This window comes from Sus scrofa, chromosome 9, assembly GCF_054392235.1.
Source record: "Sus scrofa isolate SSC_HxYL_T2T_F1_AM1 chromosome 9, Sscrofa_HxYL_maternal_Yorkshire_Landrace_v2.0, whole genome shotgun sequence".
NCBI classification, from domain to species: Eukaryota; Metazoa; Chordata; class Mammalia; order Artiodactyla; family Suidae; genus Sus; species Sus scrofa.
In genome coordinates, this window is record NC_139391.1 from 26,483,452 (window position 1) to 26,495,462 (window position 12,011).

Consider the following 12,011-nt stretch of genomic DNA (forward strand, 5'->3'; position numbering starts at 1 on the left):
GGCTCAGGAAAGAAAACACTCCAAACTTAGTAACTGAAACTACAAACCATTTGAATGATAAAGAGGCCAACTTTACTTAGACATTAAAGGCAAAGACTCAGTATTGAAGTTGAGTCAGATCTGTGTGTATAAAACAACTGGTCTTGAATGTTATGTCATAAATCGAGGTCCAAACTAAGGTCATATCTGATATAAAATGTAAACATTGCCCATTATAAAAAATGTCAAGGATTATTTTAGCCTTTCTTTTAAATGTTAGATGACTGCATACATGTCCTTGAGTTGTATTGGACAGTGCAAGAGTTCAGGAGAAATACACCAGACACTTGAAAAAACAAACTTACATATTAGAATTATGGGAAACCCAGATTTATTTATTGATTCCTTTGGGTATCCCAACAAATATTTATGGAGGCTTTGTAATGTTCAGATGAACCTCACCAAGGTTCATCTGCAAATATTCTTGTCTTGAAGGAACGTATCATCTTTGGGGACAATAATACATGGGCACACCCATAATGATATTACAACTCTGAATCCGGCGAGCTTTGGAGGAGTGCAGGGTTATAGAGGAGGCATAGGGAAGAGAGTCTAGGAAGAGAGAATGTCACGAGCAGAGCTGAAAATAGGGAAGTAGAAGGTGTGTCTGGGAAATGTGGAGAGTCCCAGGTGGCTATCGTCTAGGGTACAAAAGGAAAGCAGCGACAGAACAGAAGCTAGCAAAGTCTATTGGGCACAGGAGGGGCTTCGGGGCCCATCGAGGATTTGTGTTTGATTCAGTGGGACTATCACTGGAAAGTCACTGAAGACTCCCAGATATGGGAGTGATAACCTTCGCCTGATAGCTGTCAACAGGATGGGATGCAGGTGTGAGCAGAGAACAGAGAGGAGCCAATTTCTGGTCCAGGGTGAGGTATTAAGATCCTCTGCTAGGAAGGTGGCAGATAGAATGTCACAGAACGGAGAGGCATCGAGACAGGAAAAGAAATGTAAGATTGGACAGCAAAAGAGATGGAACGAAGTAAAGACGAAGGAGGAATTAAGCGCTGAAATCCAGATGTCTGATCTAAATGACAGGGAATGTTGTGGTGCTGTTAACACAAATAGAGAATTCAGCAGAAGGAAGTGATTTGAGAGAAATACTAAATTTACTTTAGAAACACTTAGCAAATTGGGGCGTTCCCATCGTTGCTCAGTGGTTAACAAACCTGACTAGTCACTATGAGGCTGCAGGTTCGATCCCTGACCTCGCTCAATGGGTTAAAGACCCGGTGTTGCCATGAGCTGTGGTGTAGGTCACAGACACGGCTCAAATCCCGCCTTGCAGTGGCTGTGGTGTAGGCTGGCGGCTACAGCAGCAATTAGACCCCTAGCTTGGGGACCTCCATATGCCACAGGTGCAGCCCTAAAAAGACAAAAAAAAAAAAAAAAAGGAAGAAAGAAATGCTTAGCAGATTGAATTGTTGCAGGAAGCACATCCAAATGGAGTATCTAAATAGGCAGTTAAAAATGTGGGAGTTTTCCTTTGAAAGAAAGCTCAGGGCTGAACAACTCAACATAGAAGTCATGCCTGGTCTCACATGAATAACTACTCACCTGGCTCACTTTTACCTTTAGAAAGTGGAATATAAGCATCTGTAAATAGCTATAAAGACAGTTTCACCCAGGCCAGAATGGCGATCATCAAAACATCTACAAATAACAAATGCTGGAGAGGATGTGGAGAAAAAGGAACACTCCAGCACTGTTGGTGGGAATGTAAATTGGTGCAGCCGTTACGCAAAGTTTTTAAAGAGGTTCCTTAAAAAACTAAAAATGGGACTATTGTATGATCCAGCAATCTCACTCCTGGGCATATATCCAGAGAAAACTATAATTAGCTGAAGATACACATGCACCCCAATATTCACAGCAGCACTATTCACAATAGCCAAGACGTGGTAGCAACATAAGTGTCTATTGACAGATGAATGAATAGAGAAGATGTGGTGCATGTATATATACAGTGGAATACTACTCAGCCTTAAAAAGAGTGAAATAATGCCACTTGCAGAACATGGATGAACCTAGAGATGATCATACTAAGTGAAGCAAGTCAGACAAAAACAAATATCGTATTATATCACTTATATGTGGAATCAAAAAAATGATACAAATGAATTTACTTACAAGACAGAAATAGGGTCATAGACATAGAAAAAAATGTACAGCTACCAAAAGAGAAAGCAGGGTAGGAGGTATAATTTAGGAGTTTGAGATGAATAGATGTACACTACTACATATAAAATAGATAAACAACAGGGACCTACTGTATAGCCCAGGGAACTATATTTAATATCTTATCTTATAGTAATAAGCTATCATGAAACATAATTTTAAAAAGGAGTTCTTTTGTGGTGCAGCGAGTCAAGGACCTGCTGCAGTGGTTTAGGTCACTGCTCTGGCATGGGTTCAGTCTCTGGCCTGAGAACTTCCACATGCCATGGGTGCTGCCAAAAAAAAAAAAAAAAAAGGAGTGTGTGTATATATATGAATATAATAAAATATAATATAAATGTATAAAACTGAGCCACTTTGTGGTACATTTGAAGCTAATGCAACATTGTAAATCAACTTTATCTCAATTAAAAAATACAGTCTCACTTAAAAGCATACAGGAAAATAGAAACAAGTATTCATTTATTTAACAAATATTTATCAAACACCTTCTATATCATAGACCCTGGGCTCTGCACTAGAGACTCAGCATTGAATGAGAGACAAAACCTCAGCCTTCAAAAAGCTCACTCTTAGCAAATTTTTAGAAATATGCCAAAATTTTTCCCAAGGATCCCCCTGATTCTTCAGAGCTTCCGAGTTCTTCCTTCCTAGTCAATGGTCTTTCAGTCTTTCTTGCAATGATTTTCTTCCAAGCACTTAATCTGTGTTATTAATTTATTTAAAGGCTCTTCTAATATTCAGTTTCTTTGTCTTTCAGGATACATATAGTGGTTTGATGGGTCCTCTGATTACATGCAGAGAAGGCGTGTTGAATGAGAAGGGAAGAAGAAGCGATGTTGATTATGAATTTGCTCTCTTGTTTTTGGTATTTAATGAGAATGAATCCTGGTATCTGGATGAAAATATTAAGAAGTACCTTAATAAAGATCCACGAGATTTTAAGCCCTCTGATGATTTTGAGGAGAGCAACAAAATGCATGGTATATCAGAGGTTTCAGAAGAAGACCCTTGTTGAGATAAGCTCATAGGATCCGTGGGAGGTCCCAGTCTCCTTCTCTGAGTCCTTCCCCTTCCCAGGGGCACCATTGGTTGGCTTGCACCAAGGTCCAGTGGAGGCCGTGGACCAACTATTTAGGAAGCTCTATCTCTGAATGCTGGGATCCCTAAACTATCAGGCTGTGAAGTAATTCCCAGGAAATGAACCATCCTTTAGTGCAATATTTCTATAAGAACACAGGATAACTGCTAGTTGATCAAATATAAAAGCCTGGTTTCATTGTCTCTGGAACATGAGACGCCATCACCAAAGTTCTGTCTTAATGTGTCTATGTAATTTTTTGAAATTTAAGGCATTTTTTTAAAGGTGGAAGGAATGTGTTTCAATTGACATATCTGCACTCTCTCACCAAAAAAAAAAAAGTTAGGCTTTGACCAAAGTAACTGCTAGATGATTGCTAACACTGATTCGAACAGAGTCGCCTGACTCTGAGGCAGCTCCTCTTTCTCCTACAATTTTGCCTCCCCTTCCTAAAAGTTTCTTAGCATGCTCTCTCTTTTTAATGAATGTGAGTCGTTTGGTCGTGTCATGATGCACAGAATAAAAAGTTAGTAGAAAGCAGAGGAGTGAACGTCCCCCACCACATCGACCCAGCTTGAGCTTGCTTGGGTGACTGTCAGATCCTCGGCTCAGCCCATGTGAAGCTTTCCTTCTTTTGGGGATTGCGCCAGATTTAGGAACTTGCTCAAACTAGTTCTCAGAAAATGAAATATTAAGGACATATGTTTTAATTGCTTCAACTTTGATTTACATAAACTCGATTCTCTGGGCTTTTGTCCACTCAACTGTGGGATGGTATAGATCTGATGACCTCACACATGAGGCTGTAGTCCATCCCATCAAGAGAATATGCCAAGTAGACAACCAACATGTACTCTTACCCAAGAGAGAGCTTCTGAAAACAAACTACTATTTCTCTTTTCTGGCTCTCTTATTTATTTATTTATTTATTTTTATTTTGTTATTATTTGTTATTTATTTTTAATTTTTTTAATTTTTAAATTTTATTTAAAATTTTTTTTGGCTTTTTGCCTTTTCTAGGGCCGCTCCCCATGGCATATGGAGGTTCCCAGGCTAGGGGTTGAATCAGAGCTGCAGCTGCTGGCCTACACCAGAGCCACAGCAATGCCAGATCCTTAACCCACTGAGCTAAGTCCAGGGATCGAACCTGCAACCTCTTGGTTCCTAGTCAGATTCGTTAACCACTGAGCCACGACGGGAACTCCTCTGGCTCTCTTTTATAAGAACTTCTTAGTAATCTGAATTTTGGGTCTAGGATGGTGGGAACCTGGCTAAGTGTGAGTGAGATTATTCTTTGTTTCTCAAGCAGATGAAAGTATTGGTGACCCAAAGATCTCCTTGAATCATTTCTAAAACCAGATGAAGTTATCATCGCTAATCACAGGCTATTTTCTTTTCACCTTCTTAGCTATTAATGGCAAGATTTTTGGGAATCTTCATGGTCTCATCATGAATGAAGATTCCATGACAAACTGGTATTTGTTAGGAATAGGAAGTGAAGTGGACATACATACCGTCCATTACCATGCTGAGAGCTTTCTCTTTAAGGTACGTGTAAGAAAAGTGCTTTGGGGAAGACTTTTTGAACTAATAGATGCAATATATTTCCACCGTGAAATGAGAATTATTTGGCAATAAGGTGCGAGGTGGTGGTGAATATTAGAGAATGGAAGAGAATAATGTGCTTATGTTGTTCCCTTGGTAAAATGTCTGAATATGTACATGTAGTTTATTGGGCTTCTAAAAAAAAAAAACCTCTCTGAGCTTCAGGTGAGAGTTTTATCATCATTGATATGGCGATGCTTCTGACCACTCTGGATTATGCTAGGAATATCATATATGAAAGCACCCATAGGAGCTTCTCCCTTTTCTTATTCTTCTTTCTTTTCTTTTTTCTTCTTCTTTTTTTTTAATGATTTTGATTTTTTTCCATTGTAGTTGGTTTACAGTGTCCTGTCAGTTTTCTACTGTACAGCAATCCTTTCTCTTTTTTAGTTCCCTTTCCTTATCCCCTTTCTTTTCTATGTGATTAGCCAATAGAATAGCCCTCTTTATCCTCTCTAGTAAAGGAGATAGTTCAAGCCTCAGCTGAGGCTCCAAACTTTACCTTGACTTTTGTCCTGGTGGGCTGGCCTGGACCTGTGTGGGCTTCTACCTTTCAAGCATCAAGCTGTACCTTATGGGTGGGGCTGGCTGTGCCGAATAACCTGGGAAGCCCTTTAAGAAACAGACTGCCAGGACCTGCCCCTGGACCTGATGAATCAGAACCCCAGGGGTAAGGTCCAAACAGTCTGACATTTCAAGTGTTGTGCTGTCTACGAGGAAGTAGAATAGAAAAGAAGAAACACAACTAATCTGTGGGGGAAAGCGGCCCTGCTCCTTTTCCAGTTATATAGGAATAAACAGTAACTTTAAAAAACAGCTAGTATCCTCTCGCCTCTGTATATTTATCAACATAGTTTAAGATACCAAGTATTAACTTCTAATGATTATAGTTTCACATATTATTTATTTATTATTATTATTTTTTTTTTTATTTTTTGTCTTTTCTAGGGCTACACCTGCGGCATATGGAGGTTCCCAGGCCAAGGCTCTAATCAGAGCTGTAGCCACCCGCCTACTCAGGATCTGAGCCACGTCTGCGACCTACACCACAGCTCATGGCAACGCCAGATCCTAAACCCACTGAGCAAGGCCAGGGATCGAACCTACAACCTCATGGCTCCTAGTCGGATTCGTTAACCACTGAGCCATGATGAGAACTCCCCTAGTTCCACATATTAAATGGCTATATTGCTTTTGCTTTTTCAACCCACATTAAAATTTCTTATTAAAAATATAGAAAATGTAATAACATTTATAAAACCATAAAAATTATTTTCAACATATAACATTTATTTTGTATACATACATAAAGATTTTAAACTAAGGTATAATTTATATTGAGTAAAATTCGCCCCATTGAGCATACAGTTGTGTTTTGAGAAGCACATACAGTGGAGTAACCATACAGTGGGGTTATCTATTCTATAACCAAAATGTAGAACACCCCCATCACCCCCTAAAAGGTCCCTGTCGCACCCTCTAGAGTCAGCCAAGTCCTCATGTTTGACCCCTGGCAACCACTGATCTGTTTTTTGTCTCTATGATTTTGCCTTTTCTGAAATGTCCTATAAATGGCATCATACAGCCTGTGTAGCATTTTTTTTTATCTTACAGTTTTATTTGTCCATTATTCATCAATAAAGCTGAACAAAAGAAATCAATTTTTATAACATCCTATTCAGGTTTTGTTAGCAAGATTGTAGCCTCATAAAATGCATTAGAAAATTTTCTCTCTTTTTCTATTATCTGAAAGACTTTTTAAATGATTAGTATTTTTTTTTTTTCCTCAAATGTATGGAAGAATTCATCAGAGATGCTACCTGGTCCAAACTGTCTTTGTAGGAGAGTTATTAGTAATGGAATCAATTTATTAATAGATATTATACCACTTAGATTCCCCTTTTCTCCCTGCATTACCAGATCTTTATCCCTGAAAGAGGTCAGATGATAAAGGACCCATGCTTGTCCCTCCTTGGCTTGCTGCCAGTGAAAGGTGCTCTTTGATAGCCTGTCTCTTTTGCTTACCTTCTCTGTCTGTGAAGCCAAAACCTGTCCCTTGTGATTTTATTGTGATTTTCTTTGCGGAGAATTCAGGTCCTGAATCTCCAAAGGCCAAAATGCACCTCACTTATTGGCTCTCCTGGGATGCGTAGCCAATTACCAGTTAGACATCACTTTCAGTTCAGTCACTGTTGCTAAACAAATTTTCTAAAATGCAAATATCCAACTAAGATTTCATTATGAAAAATAGGCTCCCAGAAGAATGTCAGATCTCAATATATCTACCAATTTGACCCCTTGTCCACCATTTCATATTTTAGTCTTTTGTCACCCACTTTCTCTTTTGTAAAGAAAACAGGGTCTATGCTCTGAGAAAGGAATGCAGACAAGAGGGGAGAAAAGGAAGTTTTAACCTCACAACGTGCTACAGCCAAAAGCAGTACCACATAAGCAGCAGGCTCTCAAAGCTCCATGACACCCCCCACAGGACTTCAAAAGAAAGCAAACTCATGATTTTCCAGGCATCCCAATGCCTCTCTGACCACCTTAAAATTTTCTCTCAAGTATTATCCCAGCGCAACCATCACTGCCCTTTTCCCTCAAATAAAGAACTTCCTATTCCAGACATTGCTATTCTTATGCATCATAATACACAAGCCCACATCCTCCCAGGCTGCTAATATGATTTTCCACTGCTCTGCGAAGTGAAACAGATCACTAGAGCAGTTGCAAACTATCCTTCAGGCAGCTTTGAGGCTGCAGTCCTCTCCTATGTATAGCATTTCAAATCTGGCTTGTTTCATTTCGTATCAGTGTTTGCATTGCATCCACCTTGTATCAGCAGTCTGTTCCATGTGATCACTGAGCACTATTCCATTGCATGGATGTATTGTAGGTTTTTAATCCACTCCTTCACTGAGAGACATTTGGATTGTTTCCAGTTTGGGATTATTAAAAGTCAAGTCATTATCAACATCTGTGTACATGCTTTCACATGAACCTAAGTTTTCATTTCCCTCGAGAAAATACATAGGGGTTGGGCTGCTAGGCCATGTGTTAAGTACACGCTTAACTTTATGATAACTGTCAAACTGTTTTCCACAGAAAGGCACGAGAGGACCAGTTGTCCACATCAGCACTTGGAATCTTCCATTCTTATTTTATTTTTTCTTAGCCATCCTACTAAGGATATACTAGTATCCTTTTTTTTTTTTTCCCCTTTTTTGGCCTCACCCATGGCCTATGGAAGTTCCCAGGCCAAGGATGGAATCCAAGCTGCATCTGTGACCTATGCCACAGCTGCAGCAATGCCAGATCCTTAACCCACTGTGCCTGGCTGGGGATCCAACCAGCAATGCCACAGAGACAAGCTGGATCATTAACCTACTGCGCCACAGTGGGAACTCCTCTAATTGTTTTTTATTTCCTAATGGCTAATGATACTGAATATCTTTTCATATGCCTTGCTAACATCTGCCCTCTGTAAATCTTTGGTGAAATGTCCGAATTTTATGACTATTTTTAATCAGGTCATTTGTTTCCTTATTGTTGAGTTTGAGGGCTTTATATTCTCTGGATACAAATCCATTCAATCAGCGTGATCTGTAAATACATGCTCCTAGTCTGTGGCTTATTTTTTCATTTCCTTAACATTATCTGTCAAAGATTAGAAATTCTTAATTTTGATGTAGTCCAGTTTATCTTTTTTTTTTCTTTTATGGATCATGATTTTGGTGTCAAGTCTAGGAAATATTTGGCTAACGTGAGGTCACAAAGATTTTCTTCTAAAAGTTTTATAGTTGAAGATTTTATATTTAGGCCTCTGGTCCATTTTAAGTTAATTTTCATATATGATTCAAGGTTTATTTTTTGCATATAGATAGATGTTCAGTTATCCCATCATCTTTCATCGAAGAGACTGTCCTTTCTCCCACTTTGTCAAAATCATATTCATTACATATATGTAAGTCTGTTTCTGAGCTCCCAATTCTGTTACATTGATCGATATGTCTGTCCTTTCTTAAATGCCACACTATCTTGATTGTTTTAATGTAACATTGTGTTGAAATCAGATGGTGATTGTTTTAGCTATTCTAGATCTTTGCCATATGAATTTTAGAATCAGCTTTAAAAACATCCTAGAATTTTGATTGGAATTACATTACATCTGTGCATTGATTTGGGGAGAACTGATATCTTGACAATATCAAGACTTCCAGTACATGAACATGGCATATCGCTCTATTTATTTAGCTCTTCTTTGATTTTTTTCATAAGTGTTTTGTGGTTTTCATCATATAAATTTTACATAAATTTTGTTAGACTATTACCAAGAATGTCATGCATTTTGGTGAAAGTGTAAATGGCATTGTTTTTACTCAATCACTAATTGTCATTGCCAGTATATAGAAATATAATAGATTTTTGTATAATTGACCATGTATCCTGCAACTTTGCTAAAATAATTGCAGTAGTTTTTGTAGATTTTCTTTTTTTTTTTTTGTCTTTTTTTTTTGTCTTTTCTAGGGCCACTCCCATGGCATATGCAGGTTCCCAGGCTAGGGGTCTAATTGGAGCTGTAGCCGCCGGCCTACACCCCAGCCACAGTGACGCGGGATCCGAGCCGAGTCTCACATCTGCGACGTATGCCACAGCTCACGGCAATGCCGGATCCTTAACCTACTGAGCAAGGCCAGGGATTGAACCCACAACCTCATGGTTCCTAGTCGGATTCATTAAGCCACGACAGGAACTCCTAGATTTTCTTTTTGTACTTTTTGGGGAGGGGGTTCCTACATGGACAATCATGTGGTCTGTGAATAGAGATGGTTTTATGTCTTTATTTTCAATCTGTACACCTTTTATTTCTTTTCTTTTCTTGCCCTCTCTCTCTTTCATCCCAGTTTTAAAATTGCTGTGACAGAGTTCTAGTTGTGTCTCACTGGTAATGAACCTGGCTGATATCCATGAGGATTCGGGTTCAATCCTTGCTCAGTGGGTTAAGGATCCAGCGTTGCCATGGCTGTGGTGAAGGTTGGCAGCTGTAGTTCTGATTTGGCCCCTGGCCTGAGAACTTCCATATACCCCAGGCATAGCTCTAAAAAGCAAAAAAAAAAAAAAAAAAAAAAAAAAAAAAAAAAAAAAAAAAAAAAAAGAAAGAAAGAAAGAAAAAAGAAAGAGAGACAGGAAGAAAGGAAGGAAGGAAGGTTGGTTTAGTTCTTTTCTAAATTTTTGGTAGAATTTGTCAATGAAACCATTGACCTGGATTTTAATTATTTGAAAGGTCTTAATATTGCCTCAGTTTCTTTAATAGACAACCTGTTCATGTTATTTATTTCTTCTTGCGTGAACTTTGGTAGTTTTCATCTTAAGCAACCTGTCCATACTGTCTAAGTTGTAGGCTTCATGGACAGTTTTTCATAACATTCCTTTATTGTTCTTTTTAATGTCTATTTAAGTCTTGGTGATACCACCCCTTTCATCTCTAATGTTTGTAATTTATGTTTTTTTTTTTTAAACTTTTCCTTTCTGTCCATTTGTCTAGAGGTTTGTATTCATTCTCTATTGCTGTATAACACATCACCCCAAAATGGAGTGGCCTAAAACAACACACTCGTATTATCTCATAATCTCTCTGGGTTAGGCTGGAAAGAGTTTTGTTAGTGGGTTCTGACGCGGCATCTCCTAAGGGGCTGCAGTCAGGATGTCAGCTGGAGCTGCAGTCATCAGGTTTGCCTGGGGCTGGAGGATCTACTTCCAAGCTCACTCCTAGGACTGTTGACCAGGGGCTTCAGTCCCTGCCCCCCCCCCCGCCCCCCGCCACCGTCACCATGCGGTTGGCATGGGAACCGGCTTCCCCCAGAGTGACTGATTCAAGAAGCGAGAGTGAGACGGGGTATCTAAGACTCTTAGAAGTAGAATGCCATCACTTCTGCCGCATGCGATGGATTTCAAGGACCAACTTCAGACAATGTAGGAAGGGACTACAAAGATTATGAGGACCAGGAGGCAGGGATCATTGGGGACCATCACAGGCTGGCTTCCACAAGGTTTATCAATTTTATTTTTTTGGATCAGTTCAGAGAACCAGCTTTTGGTTTCTTTATCTTTATTATGTTTCTCTTCTTGATTTTATTGACTTCTGCTCTTGTCTTTATTATTCCCCTCCTTCTGCAGATAGATAAATCTTACCGAGAAGATGTATACGACCTCTTTCCCGGGACCTTCCAAACCATCGAACTGTTTGCAGATCACCCAGGGACCTGGCTGTTACATTGTCATGTGTCTGACCACATCCATGCTGGCATGGAAACAACCTACACAGTCCTGCAGAACCTAGGTACCATTATCTGCCAGGGAAACTGGGTGATAGGCCAGGCTTCCTATAGACCCTGAGAGATAGAGGGCAGAGTACAGGGTTCAGTGGCAGCACTAGGAGGCAGTAATTAACAGTTTGGGGATAGGTGCCAAGGTTCCAGAGGTGGATCTTAACAGGTGAGCAGAAGTTTGAAAGGTGAATAGGGGAGTTCCTGTCATGGTTCAGCAGAAACAAATCTGATGAGCATCCGTGAGGACACAGGTTCGATCCCTGGGTTTGCTCAGTGGGTGAAGGAGCCGGTGTTGCCGTGAGCTGTGGTGTAGGTCGCAGATGCAGCTCAGATCTTGCGTTGATGTGGCTGTGGTGTAGGCCGGCAGCTGTAGCTCCTGTTCGACTCCTAGCCTGGGAACCTCCATATGCTGAGGGTGCAGTCCAAAAAAAAAAAAAAGCAAGAAAGAAAGAAAAGCGGATGGGGTCATAACAGCATGTGTGCTTGTGTGAAGTGGCACAGTGAATACTGACTTACAGAGTCTGAAGGATAAAGTCTTTGTTGGTGAAATGACACAATGTGTGAAACGACTCATGTCACAAAAAGAATCTGCTTCTCTTGTCATAAACCATCAACTCGCATTCTCCCTGCAGACAACAGGATTCCTTACTCCACGAAGTCCCCCGGAGGAGCACCCCAGCCAGCCACCGTGCCCTCCAACGGTAAGGACACCCTCCCGAATCCTGCTCGTGAATGGTCAGTGTTCACTCCCCAGGGAAAGGCAGAGGCCTGACACCCAC

General features: G+C 40.1%; 1 protein-coding gene across 7 annotated transcripts in view; it reads left to right on the top strand.

Moving 5' to 3' along the window:
- The window catches only part of HEPHL1 (hephaestin like 1), a 134,142-nt gene that overhangs the window by 120,106 nt on the left and 2,025 nt on the right, over nucleotides 1–12,011 (top strand). For all 7 annotated transcript variants that reach the window (XM_084975727.1, XM_084975728.1, XM_084975726.1 and 4 more), the window contains 4 exons: nucleotides 2,978–3,200; nucleotides 4,707–4,846; nucleotides 11,081–11,243; nucleotides 11,865–11,933. In XM_084975727.1, the coding sequence (XP_084831853.1) occupies nucleotides 2,978–3,200; nucleotides 4,707–4,846; nucleotides 11,081–11,243; nucleotides 11,865–11,933 (595 nt within the window). The remainder of the gene's footprint in view (nucleotides 1–2,977; nucleotides 3,201–4,706; nucleotides 4,847–11,080; nucleotides 11,244–11,864; nucleotides 11,934–12,011) is intronic.